The 24,477-nt window shown below is 50.1% G+C and overlaps 1 protein-coding gene across 1 annotated transcript; it reads right to left on the bottom strand.

Annotated features, from left to right (window-relative positions):
• Positions 1–883: 883 nt before the first annotated feature.
• On the bottom strand, positions 884–12,647 carry LOC310823993 (protein NPAT-like; the record flags this gene model as incomplete). The annotated part of the gene is made up of 21 exons (XM_083696907.1): positions 884–2,095; positions 3,067–3,084; positions 3,228–3,311; positions 4,242–5,036; positions 5,236–5,352; positions 5,530–5,558; positions 5,643–5,711; positions 6,622–6,747; positions 6,875–7,762; positions 7,966–8,157; positions 8,526–8,622; positions 8,751–8,832; positions 8,941–9,032; positions 9,152–9,275; positions 9,354–9,426; positions 9,563–9,841; positions 10,033–10,073; positions 10,181–10,217; positions 11,929–11,989; positions 12,193–12,311; positions 12,611–12,647. 21 exons carry the CDS (start codon positions 12,645–12,647, stop codon positions 884–886), a joined length of 4,572 nt encoding a protein of 1,523 aa, XP_083553033.1.
• Between the last annotated feature and the right edge of the window lie 11,830 nt (positions 12,648–24,477).

Genomic DNA, 24,477 nt, shown 5'->3' with positions numbered 1-24,477 from the left:
TCGCTGGCACTCCAAAACGGATACAGTTCGTCCAAGCTGGAAACGGTCGAGGAAGGACAGGATTTTTGCGACCCTCTCTTGAGGGAGGCATGCTCTCATAAGAGACGAGTCCATTGAGATCCCGACAAAGGTCACCTCCTGAGAGGGGTTCAGGTGACTTTTCCGTCTGTTCAAGGTGAGACCCAGATCCTGGATGTGGCTCAACAGGATTCTGGTGTCCCTGGTAACTTGCCCTCTCGATGGGGCGCAAACCAACCAGTCGTCCAGGTAGTTCAGAACCTGAAGTCCCTGGGACGACAGAGGCGCCAGAACTGCGTCCATACACTTGGTGAAGGTACGCGGCGCCAGTGAGAGCCCAAAGGGGAGGACCTGGAACTCGTAGGCCACTCCCTCGAAGGCAAACCGGAGGTACTTCCTGTGAATTGGGTGAACGGGAACATGGAAGTATGCATCCTTTAAGTCGAGCGTGGTGAACCATAGACCCTTGGAGATGGCCTGTAACACGCGTGCTGGCGAAAGCATTTTGAACTTCAGCTCTTTCAAGCAACAATTGAGGGCGCGCAGGTCCAGGATAGGACGGCAGCCGCCATCCTTCTTTGGCACAATGAAATACGTGGAGTAGAATCCACTGAGCCGTTCTGATGGCTCTAACCTCTTTACAGCACCCTTGCTGAGAAGTGAGGCTATCTCCAACCGGAGGACCTCCTTCTTTGAACGGTCGGATACTGTAGTGATCCGAATGCCCCGGTAGGGCGGTGGCCGGCGACGGAATTGGAGTTTGTAACCCCTCAGGATTGTATTCAGCACCCAAGGGGACTCCACTCGCTCCACCCAGTTTGCCCTTTGGGCCTGGGAGAAGCGGCCGAAGCCGGTGGCCAACATGTCAGGAAGACTGCTGGGGGCCACCCTTCTTAGCCGCAGGTCGTCCGCGTCCGGGAGGGGGGCCACCGCGCCGCTGGTTTACATTCCCCTGGTTACCACTCCGCTGCCTCGGAGGCTGGCTTGGCGGCGGGGGAGGAGGCCAGAGGCGCTGCTGGGACCCAGGCGGGAGTGTGTACCTCGGCTGCCAGGTCGTCTGAGGAGCAGGTCTGGGGCGCGACGTGGTCATGAACTGCTGCAAAGTCTCCCTGTCTTTGCGTAGCTTCGCCGTTTGCTGCAGTATAGCATCAACCCCTGGCCCAAAGGTAGTACCTGGTGTGAGGGGGAGCCCCATGAAGGTCTTCTGGACCGGCAGTGGCAGCTTGGACTGAGACAGCCAAAGGTGGCGGCGCGAGGACACAACTGAAGCTATGGCTTGGCCATTAGCTCGCGCCAAGTCTGTCTGCAGCAGACCGAGCAACCTGGACACTTCCATTGCCTCGTCGACAAGGCCCTGGCTTCCCCCTGGGAGAGTAGGGATTAGGCAGGCCAGGTAGGAGCTGAGCAGCATGGCCGCGTTCGTAAGGCGGGCCATGGAGGAGAGGACGCTGAAAGTAGAACTCAGGAGCTGGTCACTGAGTCTCTCGGGTCCTGGCTTAAGCTGCGGCACCTTGCCGATGATTTCCTTATCAGGGAGGATCATAGCCGCCACCATGTCATCCATTGTGGGATAACTGTTGATCCCCAAGGGCTCTTGGTCCGCAATGAGGGTCCATGGCCTGGTATCCCTGGAGGGGCGGAAGCGCCCCTGCATCCTGGTCCAGTATTCACGGAATGCCACCGCGAACTGGGGACAGGTGGGGATGAGCAGCTTGTCAGAGGCTGGCTCCTCCCACTTGAGGCCAAGGGAGACAGCCACCTTCGCCAGGAGAGCACACGTCGCTTCTGTAACCACCGGTGGTCCTTCTGAAGCAGCGCTGCCAGCGTTTGAGGGCGCTACAGATCCAGCGGTTGATGGTGCTGCGAACCTAGCGCGTTTGTAGCGCTGTAGCAGCACCGAGGCACTATCGCCAACATCCAGGTCGTCTGGAGCGTGAAGAGAAAGAGAATCGTCGTCTTCCTCTTCCAAAGCGCTCACCGCCTCGCGCAAGTCAGTTTCCCTACGTTCGAGGCGGTCCAATTCCTCCTCCGTGTGCCGCTCGGCAGGGGGGGCGCCCAAAGCGGCTGGAGGGGAACTCTGCCGACGACGCACCGTACCACAGGGGGGGAGGCGGTCATCCGCAGGTCTCTGGGAGGTTAAGGCCTTCATTCGCTCTAGGCGAGCCACACACAGCCGTTCTCCTAGCACTTCGCAGGACATGCAGCTGAGGGGGTCTTCCACTGCCCAGCGTGCGTGGTCCAGCCCAAGACAGCACATACAGTTAATGTGTGCGTCCTCTGCGTGCATGCGCGCATTGCACTCCACACAGTGAAAAACCATACTTGGGTTACTGTGGAGGGGAGAAGACACTGTATATGATAACAGTGCACCAGGCAAGATAGCTCTCAACCTTAGTGTATCCTCAGCTTTATACGTGGTGGTTAATAGGGCTAGTGAATTGCTTAAGCAATGACTAGACCTATATTGCAGGGAAATTGACACCACGTTTATCAGCTCCCAGCTTTATACGTGGTGGTCAACAGGACTATGTGTGTCACTGGAGGTCCCGTATGTGGTCACCGCTCGTTGAGCTAGAGGGATCTCATAGCTCGTTCACCATGGAACGCACGAGGGTAAAAACAAGATGGCACTGCCCTGTGAGAAGAAGCGCGCAAAGTACTTCGCGCCCTGCTTCAACTCGGGGGAAAAAACTGCAAGGCGGCGTGAAGCCAACCATACACAGTTTTCCCAATCTTGCTAGAGGTAGGCGCGGTCCCCGAGCCCGAAGGCTAACCGGGAGGGTTCCGGTAGACAGACAGACAGACAAGACAACTAATATTAAGGACAAACCCTCAGCGCCGCAATACAGGTTGACCAAACCGTGTATCGCCCAGGTACACGGTGTCGAACAAATATTAACTTAATAACAACAACGACAAACTTCGAACGAGATGGCACAGGCCAAATCGAGCGAAGTGACAGCAGAGCACTCAGTGGAGAGGCTAGCTAGCTAGCTCCTCCAAGCTATTGAATAGCTGCGAGTATACTTCTGCACACAGAGCTCTTACCTGCTCCAGAATCCATCTCTACGGAACGCGCCGAGAAAAGGAAGAGGAAGAAGTAGTGCTGTGGACTGCTGTTTATGGGGTGATGCAGCCGCAGCACTACCCGGTACACGGGACTTCTCTGAAATTCTACTCGGAACGTATCCTGCCGCGCGGAAGGATACCATATTGGAGTGATCCAATATAGTGCTACATAACTTGTCCACATCCAAGTCATCAGGGAAGTTATCCAGCAGTTTCTTCTGTTTCTGAGAAGAAAAAAAGTGTCTTCAAAGTCCCATCATACAGTCGAAAAGACAGCCATGGCTTTTTACTTAATGCAGGCCAAAATATCTACTGGACTGTAGGGCTGCAACTAACAATTATTTTGTTATTGACTAAACTGTTTGCTAGTTTGTTTTATTGATTAGTCTAAACAAGTAATTTACACACACAAAAACACAACTTAACACAATTGCACATGTAGGCTACAACTGTATTTTATATTTAAATTGCACCTATTGATAACATGACAGTGTGGATGCCTACAATAAAAAGTAAGGGTGAGTACATGCAATTATCCATGGCTTCCTTCTTTCTATCTATTTGACTTATTGTACTCTATTGTCTTATAAGAATAGAACACCCATCAAGTTGGCAGATTTTGCATTTTTTTTATATGACGAAGCGTTTATCATGACATTAATTGTATCTATGCCCAGCTAAATGCTGGAAGAATCAAATTGATTCAGTTGGAGGGGCTGCACTTTCGGATAGAAAATGCAGATTACTTGAGGATGCATGTAGGATGAATTTTGATAAACTGTGCACAACACGTCAGAGTAATTTTGCCATTATTAAAATGTAGCAATAGCTGCTTAGCTACATACATACATACATAGCTAGCCAGCCAGCATCAACACTTGTCACAGTGCTGCGCCGTCAAGTTCCCACATGACTTCGGGATGCTTCCTTTTCAAGGGTTAGTGCATCGCAGTTGTACTGCTGTGGTATGCCATTTGGGCTTTGCAAAGTGAACAAAGCACCATATTATTTGGTTTCTGCTTAAAGTATTCTCTCTGCCTCTCTCCGCCTCCTCCTCCCAACCGTAACATACATTAAATTCTGGATTGTATTATGGAATCTTCTGAAGATATTAGTACACACTGACTACAGAAATGTCTCAATGTTCCACTCACCTTAGCTTTCTTCTTACTGTCTGATGAACTGGAGAGCTGAGGCTCTTTCTTAGCAGATGGGCTGGTCACAGGTTCAGGCTGCTTGCGCTTCTTGTCTTTGGAGGCCACAGGCGTCACTGTGCCTGCTCCCTCCTGGCGCAGACAGTCCTTCAACGGGGTGCCTGTCCTGGCGACGGTGGCACGGGACAGAATCATCAGTGTGTGAGCTGCCATGTTGATGCTGTTCTCGCTCCCCACATCGCTGGCTGGGCTGCAGGGGGGGAGGTCTGGGGTGGCGGGAGGCACCAGGTGCCTACTACAGGTGCCTTCTCTATCTCTGCCCTGTCTCTGATGGGCAGGGGTTCTGGGACAGTTGAGAGACTCCTCCTGGAGACTGCTTGGCCCTGGCGTCTTGGGCAGGGGAAGCTCTGGGCAGCCCATGCCTGGCTTCTTAGGAGGGGTGCAGGGAGGGTTGAAACCCTGGATGTCATACAGCATCTCAGCTGCCTGCTTGGTGAGCAGGCTGGTCTTGGAGGGGATTTTGCTGGTGTTAACCGGGGGGGCAGGTGTTGGTGAGGGAACAGGGGCTGTGCTGAAATCTCTTGGCGCCGCTGGAGGGGTAGGCTGCTGCTCTCGTCTGCTCCCCTCCAGCTCATTCTCCTTATTGGCTGTGACATGAGGAGGCTCCTGAGAGGAGCTCCTCCTCTCTGTCCGTCCATCACGGCCCTTAGCAGGACTATTCTCAGAAGGCTTTTGTCTGCTCGTGTCTTTGTCCTTCCTGCTGCCTGATCTCAGTCTGTGATCTGAAGACGCCGCCTTGGAGCACAAGGTATCCTTTTTTTCCCGCTATACCATCGCCCTTCTTGTTTGTTGATTGCAATCTCCTCCTCGACTCTGCCCTGCTTAAGGACTCTGACTGAGAAGCGTCTGCCTTACCGGTGCTTGCACTGTCAGCTCCGGCAGTTTGATCACTGGTCTTTTTAGAGTGAGTTTCTGCAGCATTTGTCTCTATTGCAGTCCATGATGTTTGGGTTTTGTCTGTACACCTTACTGACTCTATCCTCCTTTTTGGCCTGCTGGCACTTAAGATAGTAGGCTTTGCTACGCCCTGTTTAGGATTATCTTTCCCAACCTGATTAACAGGAGGTGATACAGGAGTACCTGTTGCTGGAGCCTTAGAAGATGAGGCTGTTTTTCTGGTCTGAGTGGTAGTTTCATCAGCAGAACCGTCAAAGAAAAGCATCCTCCTATGACTGGGGCTCGAGCCTGCTGCTGCCGCCTTTCGCTGCCCTTTACTTCCAAAGGATACTTGGATAACTGCATTTGACCCAGAGGCTCCTGATTTGCCTGAAATACACATTAACATTAACAAACAGCATGAGGTGGAACAAATGTTATGGAAAACAGAAAACAAATCTTTACCTGAGACTGTGGTATCCTTAGGTGCCAGTTTAGTTTGTGATTTCACTGGTGCTGGCTGCTTTACTGAAGCTGGGTTAGGTATGTGTGGGGGGACATGCAGCGTTCGGCCTGTAGAGGGAGCTACAGGACCGTGGCCGGGGTTGTGTCGGCGAGACTTTTGTTGCACACCTGCTGCGAATTAAGTCTCGCCGGCGAATGTTTAAGATGGGTGTGCTTCTGCCATTTCAGTAAGGGAGCTAGGCTGGAGAAGCTGACGGCGAGAGCGGAGGAGAGCCGAGCCGAGCACAGGACCAAAGGGCCAAAAGACATTGGTGTCAGAAGTGGGATGGCGCCCGTGAGGCCATCGGAGAGGCGTGTCCACGTGAGAGACTTGTATAGTGAAGCGTGAGGGCACGCTCTCCCGAACGGAGGGGATAGTGTAACGACCCTGTGTAAGGCCCGTTAGCAGCTCCGCCAAGGGAGTTAACTCTCTTGGTGTTGTGGCTAGCGCGGCCGGTTTGTAAGCGGAAGGTTGCGAGTTCGATACCCGCTTAAGGCAAGTTGCTCTGCCCCGCCGTTCGGGAGAGCGTGCCCTCACGCTTCACTATACAAGTCTCTCACGTGGACACGCCTCTCCGATGGCCTCACGGGCGCCATCCCACTTCTGACACCAATGTCTTTTGGCCCTTTGGTCCTGTGCTCGGCTCGGCTCTCCTCCGCTCTCGCCGTCAGCTTCTCCAGCCTAGCTCCCTTACTGAAATGGCAGAAGCACACCCATCTTCCACATTCGCCGGCGAGACTTAATTCGCAGCAGGTGTGCAACAAAAGTCTCGCCGACACAACCCCGGCCACGGTCCTGTAGCTCCCTCTACAGGCCGAACGCTGCATGTCCCCCCACAGTATGGTGATTAACTAAGCAAGAAATGTAAGAATCATGAGGTGTAAGAGAGATTTACAGTGCATTTAATGGAATTATGTATGAGTGTAAAAATGTCAATACAATCAATATTTACCTGATTAGGAACCACTGGATACATTCCTGCATTGTTTTGCCCAACAACAGATACAGGGACCATCATGCTTTGCAGAATGGGCTGAACTGGTGAAGACATGAAGACTGTTGATCCTGTGAGAATATAAATGATAAGAATCATGAATTGTTATGCAGAACACCATGGCACATGCGAGGAGTGACTAAAATAGTAGTGAAATAAAGACACATTGAAAGAAATAAACTCAGATTGCTCCCTTACCAAAGGAGTAAGTATGAGAGCGGGGTGGCGTGGCCAGAGCGTATGAGGTGGGGGTCACAGTCTGTCCCTGTGAGATGCCACTGGACAACACCACATTAGTGCCTTGGGGATCTGTGGCAGCTGGATCTGTCACTAAGAAGTAGCTGCTTGTGGGGGCTCCATAGGTAGGGTTGGCTGAATCAAAAGGCAGCTGAATGTAGTAGGTAGGCTGTGCCAAGTCACCGGGACAGGCATATGATGTCCATGCCATCGCGGCTTTCCCACTAAGAGGACTGGCTTCCTCTGGCTGAAGGACCTCAGTCCTCTGTAAGCTGCTCACTGCCTGCACTGTCTCATCCAGGGCCATGGGAGCACCAGTGAGGGCTGGGGGCTTCGCAGGTGACTTCGCAGGTGACTTGGCGGTGGAGGAGAGGAAGATGGTGGGGATCCTGTCCCCAGTGATGCTGGAGACTGCCTGGGTCAGGGCAGAGTCACTGGGGGGCTCTCCCTGCTCGTCGCTGATGATTTTCAGACCCACAATCTTACTGCCGTCCACCTCCTTGCCTGAAAGACGAGGTGAAAAGGTTGGGCCAGCAGGTGTGGTTGTGACTGCTGTAGGGACAACCACTGCTGGTATGACCACTGGTTGAGGCTGTGTGAGAGAGAAGATCCCTTTACTGTTGGGAGGTGCAATATTCCCATGAGGAAGGTTAACATTCTGTGTGGGAGCCTTGTTTGATAGGTCCAGGACCAATGTGGAAATGGACAGAGAGGGTGGAGAACTAAGATGGGAAGGGTGGTTTCTGGGAATTTGTGATTCACTCTCAGCTTGTGCATCACCCGATCCCTGTGAGTTCTTATGCCCCAGTGCATTGTTCCCACAAGACACAGTTCTAGTTTCAGACACAGCTGTATTGCATGCTAAGACATGAGTATTAGTTGAGGTTGAAGTGCTTTCTTGTCTGACTGACTCAAATACATCCAGGGGAGCGGTGCTTTCAGAGGTTCATCAATAACCATGCTTGTTCGATCCCTATTACAGATTGAGCCTGAGTCACATCTTTCCAAGTCCTGTGCAGTAGAGGAAGAAGCTCCAGTTTGTTTGTCATTACCAGCTGAGAGTCTGGTTGTGCTGGTTCCCCTTCTCAACCCTCTGGTGCTAGGTCCAAGAGTTGCCTTTGAAGTGCTTGGAAAAGGAGGTGCAGATTTCCTTGTTTTCTTACTCTTGGCCTCCTGTCCGGACCTTGCCCTCCCCATCCTAGATATTGGTCCTTGTCCACTTGTGGACACGTCTTCTCCAGTTCCTGTGAAATAGGACATATTTAACTTCACAAAAAGATAGTTCTGATGGTAGAAGTTCTGAGTATATGATACTTTCTTAGGCATTCTTAGAAAGATTCTCAGAGGTTTTGTCCATACCTCGTTCTGCAGTCACAGAGAAGCTGTCTACACATCTAGTCTCAGTCTCTTCACTCTGCACAGAGTTGCTTATGTTCCCATCTCCTTGAACAGTATCCTCACTGGTTTTGTTTTTACCTTCATCCATAGAATCAAGAGATTAAAGGAATAATTAGAACATGATGCATTATTTACTGTTATTGCTGTTAAAGGTTCTACAAAATCCTTCATACAGTAAATCAGGAAAAACATTCAGCAAAACAGAAAAGTTGACCATAATCAAAGAGGTCAAAGAGAGCCTGAAAGGCGGGGTCAGACTCTGTCTGCTCCAAAATGTCATGGATGGCATCATCTGACATATGGATATCTCCCTGCACAGGTACAAATATACAACTAACTATATAAATAATCACAATTAACTAATACAAATAGATAGACAATGTTGCCGGAATTCAAAAGGAGACTGAGATACAGTCAGTCTGTCAAAACATCACATTACCTGCAGTCCTAGAATTTCATCTATGGACTGGTCCTGTTCCACAGTATTGGAAGATGCTTTTGATGCCTGGGGACTGCCATCACTAGAAGTAAAAGGAGAAATGACCAAAAATCTAAATAACCAAGCCAACTGACAAACATCAACAATAAAGTCAGCAGTGTCTAATTATAACAAGATCCATTTTTGTTACCTTGCAAGGATTTTGTTGATGTTGTCTGCAAGCCTTTCTTGTAACGTAATATCACTTAGAATCTTCTCTCTCGCATTTTGTATTACCATTTGCTGATGACACAAAACAGTATGTTCAAAATAACAACATGCAAACACATGAGAAACTACAAGGCTTAGGGATGATTCAAATGCAGCATGATACTCAACCAGAGGATTCATACAGTACTTACAGGAAAATTCTCTATTGCTGTCTTTTCACTCTGAGGCTCTAATGTAAGGCTACTAGCGGCCATGTTGATTCTTCCAGTCCCATTGGATCCACTGGGACCCCCACCCCTCCTCCTGGGGGAGTCGCTGAGAAAATTAGCATTTAATCAAAAACCTCAATCTATACACTGTAGCTAAAAAGCAAACAGAAAACAACAATCTTACCATTTCCGCCGCCCTGGAGACAACGGCCCTGGGGTTAACCTATTGTCTGGAAGCACTATTTGCAACGGTGATTCTGTAGTAGAAAACATGTGAAGTTTTTTTCACAGCCATTTCTTAAACTTGGTATTGCTGTTAAGCATTCTCCCCAAAAATTTAAAACAAAAGCAAGTAAAATGGACTGTGACAGCAATATCATATGCATAAAATACTTGTTTGTGTATACTTCCTGCTCAGATTGATGAGCAGTTGGCCTCCATCTTGGACCTGGGTCTGTACTGCAGTACTGCAGATGGGGGAGGGTCTGGTCTGTTGGGAGGTGTAGCAGACTGGGGTGGAGTGTCCCAGAATGCCCGGGGGGGTTTGGAGGGGACTGATGATGGCATGGCCTGACATTGGGGCTGATAAAGACAGAAACCCAGAGCTGGGGGACTGCATCGTTGACAAGGCCCACTGTCGCCTCAGGTTCAACGTCCCATTCCGTGTGCGTACTGCAAAATACATTCGTTTGTGAAAACCATGGAATGGAATTCAGTGTTCTGCCTAATAACTGGATAGAACACTGACCACAACATTAACAACAACAAATTGTTATAAATTGTTACAAATGGGTATAAATGCAAGACGAGAAATTCTGAGCTTACAATTACTTTTCACAAGAACATTGAAATGAGAAGCTTACCTCTCTGATTATGGATAACAGCTGGGGAGTTCTGCATGGACCTGAGGAAAGACGTGATAATAAAAACATTCTATGGTTGACAATAAACAGCTCCATCACACATATGAATGCGATCATCTCATTACATTCTTAGATCAAAATAACTTACTTGATTTGATTGAGTGTGAAATCTAGCTTTTTCCATAATCAAAGTCAAAGTCAAAGTGGCTTTATTGTCAATTCTTCACACATGTCAAGACATACAAAGGAATCGAGAGGACGTTTCTCACTCTCCCACGGTGAGACAGATAAAGTGCCCAGGCACAACAGATAACACATACTAAAAGTAAAACATTCAATAAAAATAATTTAAACAGTGCAAAAAGAGCAGTCAGTAAAGACAGTAAGTAGCAGCCTAGGGGGGGGGGGGGGGGGGGGGGCTGAAGGGTTGGGAGGGGGGGGGTGGTTGGGAGGGGGGGTGGTGGTTTCAGCTTCTTGACAGCTTGGAGGATGTGGCTGGGGGAAGTGAGGGGAGAGAATTTAGCTTCCTGACAGCTTGGGGTATGAAGCTTTTCGTGAGTCTGGTGGTGTGGGCACGGAGGCTCCTATACCTTCTTCCAGAAGGCAGGAGGCTGAACAGACTGTGTGCGGGGTGGCTTGCGTCGCTCACAATCGAGGTAGCTTTGCGGGTGAGGCGGGTGGAGTAAGTCTCTTGCAGGGAAGGGAGTGGGGCACCAATGATCTTAGCAGCTGTGTTCACAATGCGTTGCAGTGCTTTCCTACTGTGTTCGGTGCAGCTACCGCCCCACACAGTGATGCAGCTGGACAGGATGCTTTCAATGGTGCCTCGGTAGAATGTTGTCAGGATAGGTGTGGGAGCTTTCGCTCGCTTCAGCTTGCGGAGGAAGTAGAGGCGCCGCTGGGCTGTCTTCGCCAGTGATGCGGTGTTGGTGGTCCAGGAGAGGTCCTCACTGATGTGCACCCCCAGGAATTTGGTGCTGCTCACTCTCTCCACAGCAGCACCATCGATGGTCAGTGGTGGGTGTTCGGTGTGCCCTCTCCGGAAGTCGACCACAATCTCCTTCGTTTTGCTGACATTCAGCAGGAGGTTGTTGTCTCTGCACCACGTGGTCAGAAGGTTGACCTCCTTTCTATAGTGGGTCTCGTCGTTCTTGGAGATGAGACCCACCAGAGTTGTGTCGTCCGCAAACTTCACCATGTGATTGGTGCTGTGGGTTGATGTGCAGTCGTGAGTCAGCAGGGTGAAGAGCAGGGGACTGAGCACACAGCCTTGGGGGGCCCCTGTGCTGAGTGTGATGCTGCTCGAGGTGTTGTTGCCGACTCGTACTGCTTGTGGTCTCTCGCTGAGGAAGTCCAGCAGCCAGTTGCAGAGGGAGGTGTTGAGCCCCAGCTGGTCCAGTTTACAGATCAGTTGTTGCGGGATTATGGTGTTAAATGCTGAGCTAAAGTCTATGAAAAGCATTCTCACATATGAGTCTGCTTTTTCCAGGTGGGTGAGGGCTGGGTGGAGAGCAGAGCAGATTGCGTCCTCTGTGGAACGTTTTGCTCGGTATGCAAACTGAAAGGGGTCCAGGGTGGGGGGGAGGATGGACTTAATGTGAGACATGACTAGCCGTTCAAAGCACTTCATGATGATGGGGGTCAGTGCTACAGGGCGATAGTCATTGAAGCAGGATGGAGCGGATTTCTTTGGCACAGGTATGATGATGGAGGTCTTGAAATGTGATGGGACAGCAGCTTGACGCAAAGAAGTGTTAAAGATGATAATGATATCATCATTGCAGGTACCCGAGTCTCTTGACTTGTTTCTATAAAGGAAAAGGAGGAAAGCATATAGTACAGTAGTTCACGGAAGTCCCGTTTCCATTCACTGAAACAACCAGACACCATACGCACCTTTAGTTTTGACAGCAAAATACTCATTCAAAATGGTTGTCAGGTTTTTTCCAAAGAGAGACTACAAATGGAGTGCAAATGATTAGAACCAACAACGTTTTGAATGCATTGTTTTACATAGCCACTGAAAACAATACTACATTTAACTGACTAGAAAAATGGAGGACGCTGTTTAATTCAACTGAGCATAGACTGTGCAGTGATTAGTAGCAATGTCAGTACAATCATTACAATGTCATAACATTATCGGACTGACATACTTACAAACACACATGCAGGAATAGTTCCATCCTTTGTACCGTGCTCTGCATACTCCTTCAAATCGGGACTCTCAAGAATGAATGCCTGAGTTGTGGAAGACAGTCCCTCTTGTTGCAGATATCCTGCAAACACAGTCAATAGTGCAAAATTAGATAAGAGAATAAGCTGTCACAGAAGAACTCTTGAAACAATGTTAGCTCAGCTGTCATATCATGCTCAATTGTGGCTGGCTAGCTACTTTGTCGTGAAACCTTGTTGAAACCATATATATAGAACAGTGTTCTATCTCTATGGTTGAAACCTTCTTGGTTCAGTAGTAGTTGCCATCGTGATAAACCGGGTGGCTGGCTACTTTCTGATTATACAGTAGGAGCTAGCAACACAGACCTTGGCTACTTGACGGGTTCAGAGTCAGATTTACCTAAAACGAGCCGCGCTATATCAGACGGAAGCAGCATGGCGTTATCCTCGAACTAATATTATAATTACGAGTCACATTTTAGAGCAAGTCAACTACGCCAAAACATCAAGAGTATTGTGTATGCCTCGTCCTACGAGTACTGAAAAGGCGGGAGCTGTGTCCTGAGCTATGTTCTGCACACATTTCATGTAACTATATCTGGAAATAAACATTTAATCCTCTCAATGTATTATTTGTTTTTAAGGGTTTATAATTCTTAAAATATCCAAATTACTGTGATGAAAGACTGCTGCACTGCATACGGGACACATAATGGACTGTACACAAATAATATTCCAAGGCTAAACATGATGTTTACAATATGAAGTGAGTTTCAACCATGAGGGGTGTCATACAAAGTGTTCTTGGCCTTTTACTGTGGCCCAACAGTTCAAAGTGCCTTGTCAAGATTGTGTAGGAAACACATAATGGACTCATTACACTCTGTATAACACCCCTCATGGTTGAAACTCACTTGATATGTCTACTAGAAGTGCTACTGAATAGAGTGGAAGTAAAAATCATGTTTAGCCTTGGAAAATTATTTGTGTACAGTCCATTATGTGTTCCCAATGTAATCTACAGGAGGCACTTTTAACTGTTGGGTCACAGTAAAGGACCAATAACACTCTGTATGACACCCCTAGTGGTTGAAACTCACTTGATTCAGATTCTAGAAGTGTTGCTAAGTAGAGTATTAGTAAAAAATAATTTTTTGGTGTACAGTCCATTATGTGTTCCCTATGCAATCTAGACATGTCACTTTTAACTGTGCCCTGTCACGAGGCTGTCCAACCAGCAGACGGCGACAGAGAGCACGTCCAGGAGGACCAAGAGGAAGTGACTTGGAGATGCCCTTATTTGGTCCTTCCTGCCCTAGGAACTCACCTGCTACTAATTACAGGAGTGATTGTGTTTTGTGTTTATGTTTCTCACCTGTGTTCTACTCTTTAGACCTTATTAGTTATAGTATATTAAGACCTCTGTTAGCAGTGCCTCCTTGTCAAGTAATGAACGTTTATGCCTAAGACTGTCTTGCTGCCTATTGTAAAGATACCTAAGTTTTTGAGTAGAAGCCTTGGACCTCCCTACTGCCTCTGACTCTGCATTTTGGGGTTTTGCCTGGTTACCATCAGCCTTGGCTAAGGTGTATAGAGCCACTGGTGGTCAACTCCCATCCACCGTGACAGCATTACTTGACCATCAACATGAACCCCGCGGAGTCACCAGCACCCTTCTCAGAGGCCGAGCAACTCCGATCGGCACTGGCGAACCAAGGAGCGCTGCTGGGTACACACCAGGACCAGCTCCAGCACCTCACCGACTCGGTGGGAATACTCCTTGACTCTGTGCGCAGCCTGGAGAGTCGATTGTCAGGACCCTCACCAGCCCCAACGCCGACTGCTCCCCCAGAGCCACACCGAAACCCCCAGACACCAGGCCCTGAACCCAGGACCCTGGCCCCTCAGCGCTATGATGGTCGCTCGGGTGGGTGCAAGCCATTTTTGACCCAGTGCTCGCTGATTTTTAAACTCCAACCCTATTCTTTTGCCACAGAAGCCTCCAAGGTCGCCTATATCATCACCCTGCTGTCTGATCGGGCCCTACACTGGGCCACAGCCCTAGTGGAGAAGGATTCCCCGATCTGCGCCAGCCTGGATGTGTTCACCCATACACTCCGCCAAGTCTTCGACCATCCCGTAAGTGGGCGTGAGGCCGCCAGACGACTCCTAGACCTACGTCAGGGATCACAGACGGTGGTCGACTACGCCATTCAGTTCAGGACCCTAGCCGAGGAGACTGGATGGGAAGAAGAGGCCATGATCTCGACCTTTTACCACGGACTAGCAGAAGACATCAAGGATGAGCTGTCGACTCGAGACTGGGGCGATGGCCTGGAGGCACTTATCACCCTTGCCATCCGTATCGACAACCGCCGACTGGAACGCCTAAGAGAGCGAGGTAGCAGGAACCTGGCGTCCAGCGGCCTGTATCCCCCAACCCTGTCACCCGCAGCTCCTCAGACACCTCCGGAACCCCCATGGAGTGCGGAGGAACCCATGCAACTGGGAAGAGCTCGTCTGTCTCAGCAGGAACGTGAGAGACGTTGGCGAGAGGGAAGATGCCTCTATTGTGGGGCCACCGACCACCTCCGCCTCCAATGCCCAGGGCGGCAGGGAAAAGCCAGGCCTCCTCAGGGAGCTGGGAAGCCCTGAGGAGCGGAGCCGTACTCCCGTCCAGGTCAGTGTCCGGCCTACATTTGCACGTTATACTCAGATGGGGGGGATCCTCAGACCGGGCAAGCACAGGTTAATGCCCTTATTGATTCTGGAGCTGCAGAGAACTTTTTAGACTTATCGTGGGCCTTAAAATTGCAATTACCCATTGAACTAAACCCTTCTCCACGAATGGTGCAGGCCATTGATGGGAAGCCGATTGGCACTGGCAGACTCACCTACCGTACGAAGCCTGTTCAGCTATGTATTGAGGACCACTGTGAAACTGTCCGATTTCAGTTACTTGACTCACCCATGGACCCTGTGATTCTGGGCTATCCCTGGTTGTGTAAGCATGAACCTCAGTTCTCTTGGTCCACAGGCTCTTTAACCCGCTGGGGCCCTAACTGTGTCCTCTCTTGCCTCAAACCTCAGAAGGTGTGTTACGCCCAAATAGAGGAATTCCCTGTGTCCGATCAGCTCCAGAGTAGCGTGGACCCCAGACCCCGGTTTGAGAGACCGGGATTACCAGAACAATACAGAGACCTGTCTATGGTTTTCAGCAAGGCCAAAGCCTCAGTGCTACCACCTCATCGACCCTATGACTGTGCCATCGATCTGCTGCCTGGTACTATGCCACCTAGGGGCAGACTTTACTCCCTCTCTCCCCCTGAGAAACTGGCCATGGAGGAGTACATCAGGGACGCACTAAAGACGGGCTTTATCAGGCCATCGAGATCTCCTGCAGCAGCAAGTTTCTTTTTCGTAGGTAAGAAGGACGGGGTGCTCCGTCCTTGCATAGACTACAGAGGCCTTAACAAGATCACCATCAAGGATCGATATCCTCTCCCCTTAATGTCGTCCGCCTTTGAGCAGCTGCGCAACGCCACCATCTTCACCAAGCTGGACCTGCGTAGCGCCTACAATCTGGTGCGTATGAGGGAAGGGGATGAGTGGAAGACTGCATTCATCACCCCCAGCGGCCACTACGAATACCTGGTGATGCCCTTTGGGTTGGCCAACAGTCCAGCGGTGTTTCAGGCATTTATAAATGACTCCTTGCGAGACATGCTCAACCAATTTGTGTTTGTTTATTTGGACGATATTTTAATCTTTTCTCGTTCCCAGAGTCTCCATGTCCAACACGTCTGACAGGTCCTGAAGAGGCTGTACGAGAACAGCCTGTTTGTGAAATGGGAGAAATGTGAGTTCCATGTCACTCAGGTCGCCTTCCTGGGGTTGGTCATATCGCAGGAGGGTGTTCACATGGACCCCACCAAGGTGCAGGCCGTGTTGGACTGGGCTCAACCAGCGACCCTTAAGCAGGTACAACGTTTTTTAGGCTTCGCTAACTTTTATCGCCGTTTCATTAGGAACTTCAGTTCGGTGGCGGCACCACTCACTGCCCTTACCAAGGGGTCCCCAGCAAAGATCAAATGGACAGCAGAGGCACAGATGGCATTCAACACCCTAAAGAAACACTTCGTGACCGCCCCCATTCTGCGTCATCCAGACCCGGCCCAGCCGTTTGTGGTGGAAGTGGATGCCTCTGATGTCGGAGTAGGAGCCATTCTTTCACAGAGGTCAGTGGAAGACGGTAGAGTTCACCCGTGTGCCTTTTTCTCACGCCGCTTGACCTCATCCGAAAGGAACTATGCGGTAGGAGACAAAGAACTATTGGCCGTCAAGTTGGCACTGGAGGAATGGCGCCACTGGTTGGAGGGGGCGGAACACCCCTTCCAGGTCTGGACTGACCACAAGAACCTATCCTACATCCAAGAGGCCAAACGACTGAACCCGCGGCAAGCTAGGTGGGCACTATTCTTCAGCCGTACTTAACTTTGTACTTTCTTACAGACCCGGGTCGAAGAACACAAAAGCAGATGCCCTCTCCCGCCAGTTTGACCTCTCTGAAAGGGATCGCACTCCAGAGCCCAGCCTCCTGCATCGTGGCGCCAGTACAGTTTGCCATTGAGGACACGGTCCGCCGGGCCCTCGAGTCCGAGACTTGCCCCCCCTGAAGCCCCTGAAGGCTGTCTCTTCGTACCCAGCTCAACCAGGTCACGGGTCTTACAATGGGGCCATTCCACACTACTGACAGGCCATGCAGGCGTGCAGCACACCTGGGAGTTTATTCGGTGGAAGTTCTGGTGGCCTAAGATGCGAGGGGATGTCAAGACCTTTGGACGCGTGCTCAGTCTGCGCTCAGTACAAGACCAGCAACCAATGACCTGCAGGTGAAGATCCATGGCGTTCCTTCGGATATCGTCTCCGACCGGGGACCCCAGTTCGCGTCTCGTTTTTGGAAGGCTTTTTGGTCCCTCTTTGATGCCTCAGTCAGCCTTTCTTCGGGATTTCACCCTCAGTCCAATGGCCAAACCGAGCGGGTGAATCAGGACCTGGAGAAATATTTGAGATGTTTTGTGTCCTCCAACCCAGACAAATGGAGCCAGTTTCTGATGTGGGCAGAGCTGTTGTACAACACCCTCCAGCGGTCATCTACTGGTATGTCCCCATTTGAGTGCCAATTTGGGTAACAGAGGAGGTTTAAAGCCAATCAGCAGGACTCCGTGGCAGTCCCATCTGCCGAGGCATTTGTGTCCCGCTGCAGGAAGGTCTGGAAACGGGCTTGCATGGCCTTAAGCCAGTCTACATCGCGCCACCAGAGGCAGGCCAACCGACGCAGGAGACCGGTTCCACGGTTGAGGCCGGGTCAACGGGTATGGCTGTCCACCAAGGACCTCCCATTGAGAGTGGATTCCCGGAAGCTGGCCCCACTTTACATCGGACCTTTCCGCATCATTCGGAGAGTGAATCCGGTCGCTTACCGGCTGGAGCTCCCAAGGTCCATGAAGGTGAACCCAGTGTTTCATGTCTCCTTACTGAAGCCAGTAATTACCTCTCCCCTGTGCCTCCCCCTCCCCCACCCCGTCTCATAGGTGGAGGTATGGCTTATTCCGTCAAGCGGCTGCTAGACTCAAGACGTGTTGGACGGGGACTACAATACCTGGTAGACTGGGAAGTCTATGGCCCAGAAGAGAGGAGTTGGGTCCCCTCACGACACGTCCTGCACCGAGACCTTGTCCAAGACTTTCATCGAAGGCGACCAGATCGCCCTGGGCCGCCCGGAGTCGGCTGTAGAGGAGGGGGTCCTGTCACGAGGCTGTCCAACCAGCAGACGGCGACAGAGAGCACGTCCAGGAGGAAGTGACTTGGAGATGCCCTTATTTGGTCCTTCCTGCCCTAGGAACTCACCTGCTACTAATTACAGGAGTGATTGTGTTTTGTGTTTATGTTTCTCACCTGTGTTCTACTCTTTAGACCTTATTAGTTATAGTATATTAAGACCTCTGTTAGCAGTGCCTCCTTGTCAAGTAATGAACGTTTATGCCTAAGACTGTCTTGCTGCCTATTGTAAAGATACCTAAGTTTTTGAGTAGAAGCCTTGGACCTCCCTACTGCCTCTGACTCTGCATTTTGGGGTTTTGCCTGGTTACCATCAGCCTTGGCTAAGGTGTATAGAGCCACTGGTGGTCAACTCCCCTCCACCGTGACAGTGCCCTATGTAAAATGACATGTAATTCCATGAAGATAGATTGACTTTATTGGGAAATTAAGGCGTTACAGCAGCTCCCATCACAAACAACAACAGCAGAATAAAGTGACAAGAGAATAATAGAATAAAACAGGCATCTGAAACATTATATACAGTTAGATCACCCCGATTGAGCCAGCCGGAGGAGGAGTTATACAGTCTTTTCAAGATTTCTTTATTTGTCACGTGCATACAAGTATACAGTGAAATGCAAAAGTGACAGTGCCACAGAGTAGTGCAACAACACAATAAGTTTTAAAATACAATAAAATAAAAATAGAAGTACTAAAAAATATACAGTATGGACAGTATAAACAATATGAACAGTATAACCAGTAAGCATATAAGTAAGCAATATAAATAGCAGATGGATGATTATGTGTGTGCATATGTGTTAGAATGACAGTGCATGTGTGAGTGACTTGAGGGGGGCACTGGTGGGGTCATCGTTGACGATTCTGATGGCTTGGGGGAAGAAACTCAGTCTTAGCCTCTCTGTTTTTGCTGCATGACAGCGGAGGCGTTTTCCTGACCGCAGCGGCTGGAACAGTCCATGTTTCGGGTGGTGAGGGTCCTTCATAATCCTGTATGCTCTGGTCCTACACCTCCTGGTGTACAGGACATGGAGAGGGGGGGTTGGAGCTCCCATGGTCTTTTCTGCCAGGCGTACCACCCTTTGCAGAGCTCGCCTGTCCTGGGCCGTGCTGTTACCGTACCAGACGGTGATGTTGCCAGCCAGGATGCTCTCCACAGCTCCAGAGTAGAAGGACTGAAGGATCCTCCGGGAGACTCTGAATTTCCTCAGTTGCCTGAGATGGAACAGGCGCTGCCTTGCCTTTCCCACCAGAGAACTGATGTGGGTAGTCCAGGTCAGGTCTTCTGAGATGTGGACTCCCAGGTATTTAAAACTGCTCACCCTGTCCACAGCAGTCCCTCCGATGTCCAGCGGTGTGTAGGCCCTTAGTTTTTGTGCTCTCCCGAAGTCCACAATCAGCTCTTTTGTCTTGGAGACATTCAGGATGAGGCTGTTGTCCTGACACCAGAGTGACAGGTCCGCCACCTCGTCCAGGTAGCCTTTCTCATTGTTATCTGAGATCAGCCCCACCACGACCGTGTCGTCCGCAAACTTGATGATGGAGTTTTCGCTGGACTTAGCCACACAGTCGTGGGTGTACAGGGAGTAGAGGAGGGGACTAAGGACACAGCCCTGGGGGGACCCTGTGCTCAGTGTGAGTGAGCTGGAGGTGTGTCTACCCACCCTGACCACCTGTGGCCTGGCCGTCAGAAAGTCCAGGATCCAGGCACACAGGGGAATGTTCAGTCCTAGACCAATCATCTTATCAGCCAGTCTGGTGGGGACTATGGTGTTGAACGCTGAGCTATAGTCTATAAACAGCATTCTCACATAGCCCCCCTTCTGCCTGTCCAGGTGGGAGAGAGTGGTGTGGAGGACCTGGGAAACTGCATCGTCTGTCGATCTGTTTGGTCTATATGCGAACTGCAGTGGGTCCAGGGTCGGAGGGAGGGAGGAGCAGATGTAATCCTTAATCAGCCTCTCGAAGCACTTCATGACCACTGAGGTTAGAGCCACGGGTCTGTAGTCATTCAAGCAGGCTGGGGAGGTGATCTTGGGCACAGGGACGATAGACGATCTTTTAAAACAGGTGGGAACTACTGAATTAGCCAGTGAGAGGTTGAATATGGTGGTGAACACAGGAGCTAGCTGGTTAGCACAGGTCTTAAGTATTCTCCCAGGTATGCCATCTGGGCCAGCAGCTTTCCTTGTATTCACCTTCAGCAGAGCCCTCCTCACGTCGTGTTCCGTCACGGAGAGTGCTTGCTCTGCCCCAGCGTGTGAACTCCCGTCAGCCGCGCTAGCCAGCACTCTGACGTTGTTGTTGTTAGCCGGCGCGCTAGCGGTGGTGTTGCCAGCCTCAAACCGTGCATAAAAAGAGTTCAGGTCTTCGGCTAGGGAGGCATCTGCACTTCCGGTTGAGGAGGGTGTGTGCAAGCAGAAAATACCTCCTATAGCATTCCTTAGTGCAACGTGGTTGTAGTAGTCTGTTGCTAAAGGAGCTTCTCTGCTTTGCCACAATGTCATGTAGGGGATGGGAGGGAGTGATGATGGCCAGGAGTTTGGTCCTCATCCTCCTATTGGCCACCTTCTCCACAGTGTCCAGGGTGACATCGAGGACAGAACCAGCTTTCCTAATAAGCTTGTTCAGTCTCTTGGTGTCACCTTCCTTGATGCTGCCCCCCCAGCATACCACCACGTACAGCACTGCACTGGCCACCATGTTCAGCAGAGTCCTGCACACGCCAAAGGACCTGAGCCTCCTCAGGAAATAAAGTCGACTCTGGCCCCTCTTGTACAGGACATCTGTGTTACTAGTCTAGTCCAGTTTATTGTCCAGGTGCACCCTGGGGTACTTGTAGCTCTGGACCACCTCCACTTCCTCTCCCTGGATGGAAACAGGGGGACCCTACTCCTCCTAAAGTCCACCACCATCTCCTTTGTCTTGCTAATACTGAGGAGCAGGTGGTTCTGCTCACACCACTCAACAAAACTGTCCACCAGTCCTCTATACTCCTGGCCTCCACTGACACATCCCACAATAGCAGAATTGTCTGAGAACTTCTGCAGATGGCAAGTATCTGTGTTGTGCCTGAAGTCCGAGGTATAGAGGGCGAAGAGGAAGGGAGCCAGAACTGTCCCCTGGGGGGCGCCAGTGCTGCTCACCACCCAGTCCGACACACATCCCTGCAGCCGTACAAACTGTGGCCTGTTGGTCAGGTAGTTCGTAATCCAGGAAACAATGGGGGAGTCCACCTCCATCCTCAGCAGCTTATCAGCAAGTGGTAAGGGCTGTATGGTGTTAAATGCACTGGAGAAGTCAAAGAACATGACCCTCACAGTGCTGCCAGCCTTATCTAAATGGGAGTGAGCTCTGTGTAGCAGGTAGATGATGGCATCATCCTGGTAGGCAAACTGCAGGGGGTCCAAGGATGTCTTCATCAGGGGCCTCATGTGTGCTAGCACCAGTCTTTCCATGGGCATCATGATGTGGGATGTCAAGGCTACCAGTCTATAGTCATTCAGAGCACTGGGGTTCCTTTTCTTTGGTACCGGTACCAGGCAAGATGGTTTACACATTGATGGGACCTTTTCCAGACTGAGGCTCAGGTTAAAGAGGTACTAGAGTACTCCACACAGCTGGTCCACGCAAACTTTGAGCACCCTTGGGCTCACACCGTCAGGGTCCGCAGCTTTCCGCAGGTCTGGTGGCTTAGCAGGGCTGGAGGAGCTGGGGGGAGGAGAGGGAGAAGGAGGACGGCATGGAGAGTCGTTGGTGGAGCTTGGGGGAGGGAGACAAAGAGCCCCCCTGAGTCAAACTTCTTGAAAAACTGGTTCAACTCGTTGGCCCTGTCCAGATCTCCAGCCACTTGCGGGTCGTTAGCCTGCTCGTTAGCCTGCTTGTAGCCGGTGATCTTCCTCACGCTGCTCCATACCTCTCTTGTGTTATTGTCCTGCAAGCTGTCCTCCATCTTCCGCCTGTAGGTGTCCCTGCTCTCCTTCAACTTCTCCTTGAGCTTCCTCTGCACCCGTTCTTCCTTGTCACCAGACCTGAAGGCTCTCTCCTTGTCATTGAAGAGGGCCTTTAGGTCACTTGTAATCCAAGGCTTGTTGTTGGGAAAACACTGCACCCTCCTGGTAGGTACGGTGTTCTCCACACAGAAGTTAATATAGTCTGAGATGCAATGTGAAAGACCATCAATGTCCTCCCCATGTGACTCACAAAGAACTTACAAGTCTGTTGTCTCAAAACAGTCTCATCAGCCTCATCAGCGTCCTGTGTCCATCTCCTCACAGTCCTTGTGGTCACAAAGTGCTGCTGGAGTAGAGGCTCATACATGGGCTTGAGGTGGACTAGGTTGTGGTCTGATCTCCCCAGGAGGGGGAGTGCTGTAGAGATGTAGGCGTCCTTCACATTAGCATATAACAGGTCCAGTGTTTTGTTCTCCCTAGTGGGGCACTTCACAAACTGGGAGAACGTTGCCAGTGTTTTTGTCAGGGTGACATGGTTAAAATCCCTGAAGATTGCAATGAATGCACTGGTGTGCTGGGTCTGTAGTCTCGCGATAACAGCGTGCATAGTCTCACACGCTGCCTCCGCGTCAGCAGAGGGGGGATATATGCAACCATTTACATTTACATTTACATTTATGGCATTTAGCAGATGCCTTTATCCAAAGCGACTTACAACAATACATTTGTTTTAGTAAGTGAATCATCTATCCAACAGTCATCATAAGACAAAGTAATCAATGCTCACACCAGGGGCCATTGGCAGTTGTAATGCCAGTAGGCAAATTGTTTTTAATTTAAAAAAATATATATTTTATTAGCAGGAGAGAACTTGTACAGGGGGGTAGCACGGGAGAAGAGGTCTCAGGGTTAGGGTTAGTATAGGGGGGGGTAGTGAGGGTGAAGCGGTCTTTAGGAGGGACTGTTAAGATGTAGCTTGAAGAGATGGGTTTTCAATCTACGGCGGAAGATCGGAAGTGACTCTGCAGTCTTGACAGTAGTGGGAAGCTCATTCCACCAGCGGGGCACCAGGACAGTGAAAAGCTGTGACCGAGTAGTGCGGCCACTGCATCCACGTAGAGGCGGCGGTGCCAGGCGGGCAGCCGAGGTGGACGAGCGGAGTGATCTTGCAGGGGTTTGGGGGCTAACCATTGACCACAACAATAACATGTGAGAACTCACGTGGCAAATAATATGGGTGAAGTCCTACGGCCAAAAGTTCAATGTCCGGGCTACAGACGCTTTCCTTCACGTGAATATGGCCAGGATTGCACCATCTGTTGTTGACAAATACAGCAACTCCTCCGCCTAGCTTTTTGCCGCACTGACGGTGAATCCTGTCTGCCCGCACTGTCTGAAAGCCCTCGATGGTGGTGTTTGGTACACCTTGTTAGTACTGGGTTTGTCTCCCGGCAAAAGTTGAGTTTCAGTTTAAAAATATAAAATTCACAAACAGAACTCAAAGCCCTATACAGGGCTCCGGTACCAACCCTCTAGTAACAGGTTTGGACCTCGGGGTCCGGTGTAGGTCGGTGGTGGTTAGATTCACTCCGCTGTTAACAGCCTAAAAATCCCATAGTTCCTCCATATAAGCTTCCTTCACTCACTTCAAATGCACTGAAAAGTCACCCCTATAAAACCGTGCACAGAAGCGGGCGACCTCTATGGTTGTACGGCTGCTCTAACCTCAATGAGTGCCAGTTGGTGTGGTTGCGGATACAAGATTTATCGGTATGGAAAATATACCCAATGGAGGTAAAAATAATAGGCCAGATATAACCCTTCAGATCCTATGATATCACATGCACAGTAGCCTATAACCTTTTACATTACCAGGAGGAGAAATATGACTTATACTGAGTTCTACCATTTAAAGTGAAAATAATACACCATTAAATTTCATGACACTGTTGCTTTGAATGCAGGATATGATGTTTTTAATTAATGTTCAAAGCATTACAGCATAGCTAAAATATCATAAAATGGAGTTACAGACAGAGTGGCTATAATGTTAACATGCTAACATTTAAAACGATAAAAATTAGAAAAGAACAAAACCTATCAGTCTGCCTTACTATTGGTCAGTGAAGATTCGGAGAAGCTCCGGTTCCAAACCCGGTCGAGTTAGGTCCGTTTCCTCTATCCGCCGTGTTTGTGGTAAGCTCGAGTTTCCTCTACCCGGCCAAGAGGCTCTGATTCCCCGCGGGGGGCCTCAGCCTTGCCCCTGACGAGTAAAATCTAGAAAAACTACTAAAATTATTTTTCTTTGGAATTGATTGAAGAATCCTGAATTCTGGACGAACCTGAAATCTCGATGATCCGGAATTCTGGATGATCCTGAAATCTAGATGATCCTGAAATCCTGTGTCCAAGTATTATCCGTGAATCTGTTGAAAACTCCTATAATAATACTATATCTAAAGGTGCTCCT

Source organism: Argentina silus (genome assembly GCF_951799395.1).
Source record: "Argentina silus genome assembly, chromosome: Y".
Taxonomy (NCBI): Eukaryota; Metazoa; Chordata; class Actinopteri; order Argentiniformes; family Argentinidae; genus Argentina; species Argentina silus.
This window is presented reverse-complemented; position numbering and strand designations above follow the sequence as displayed.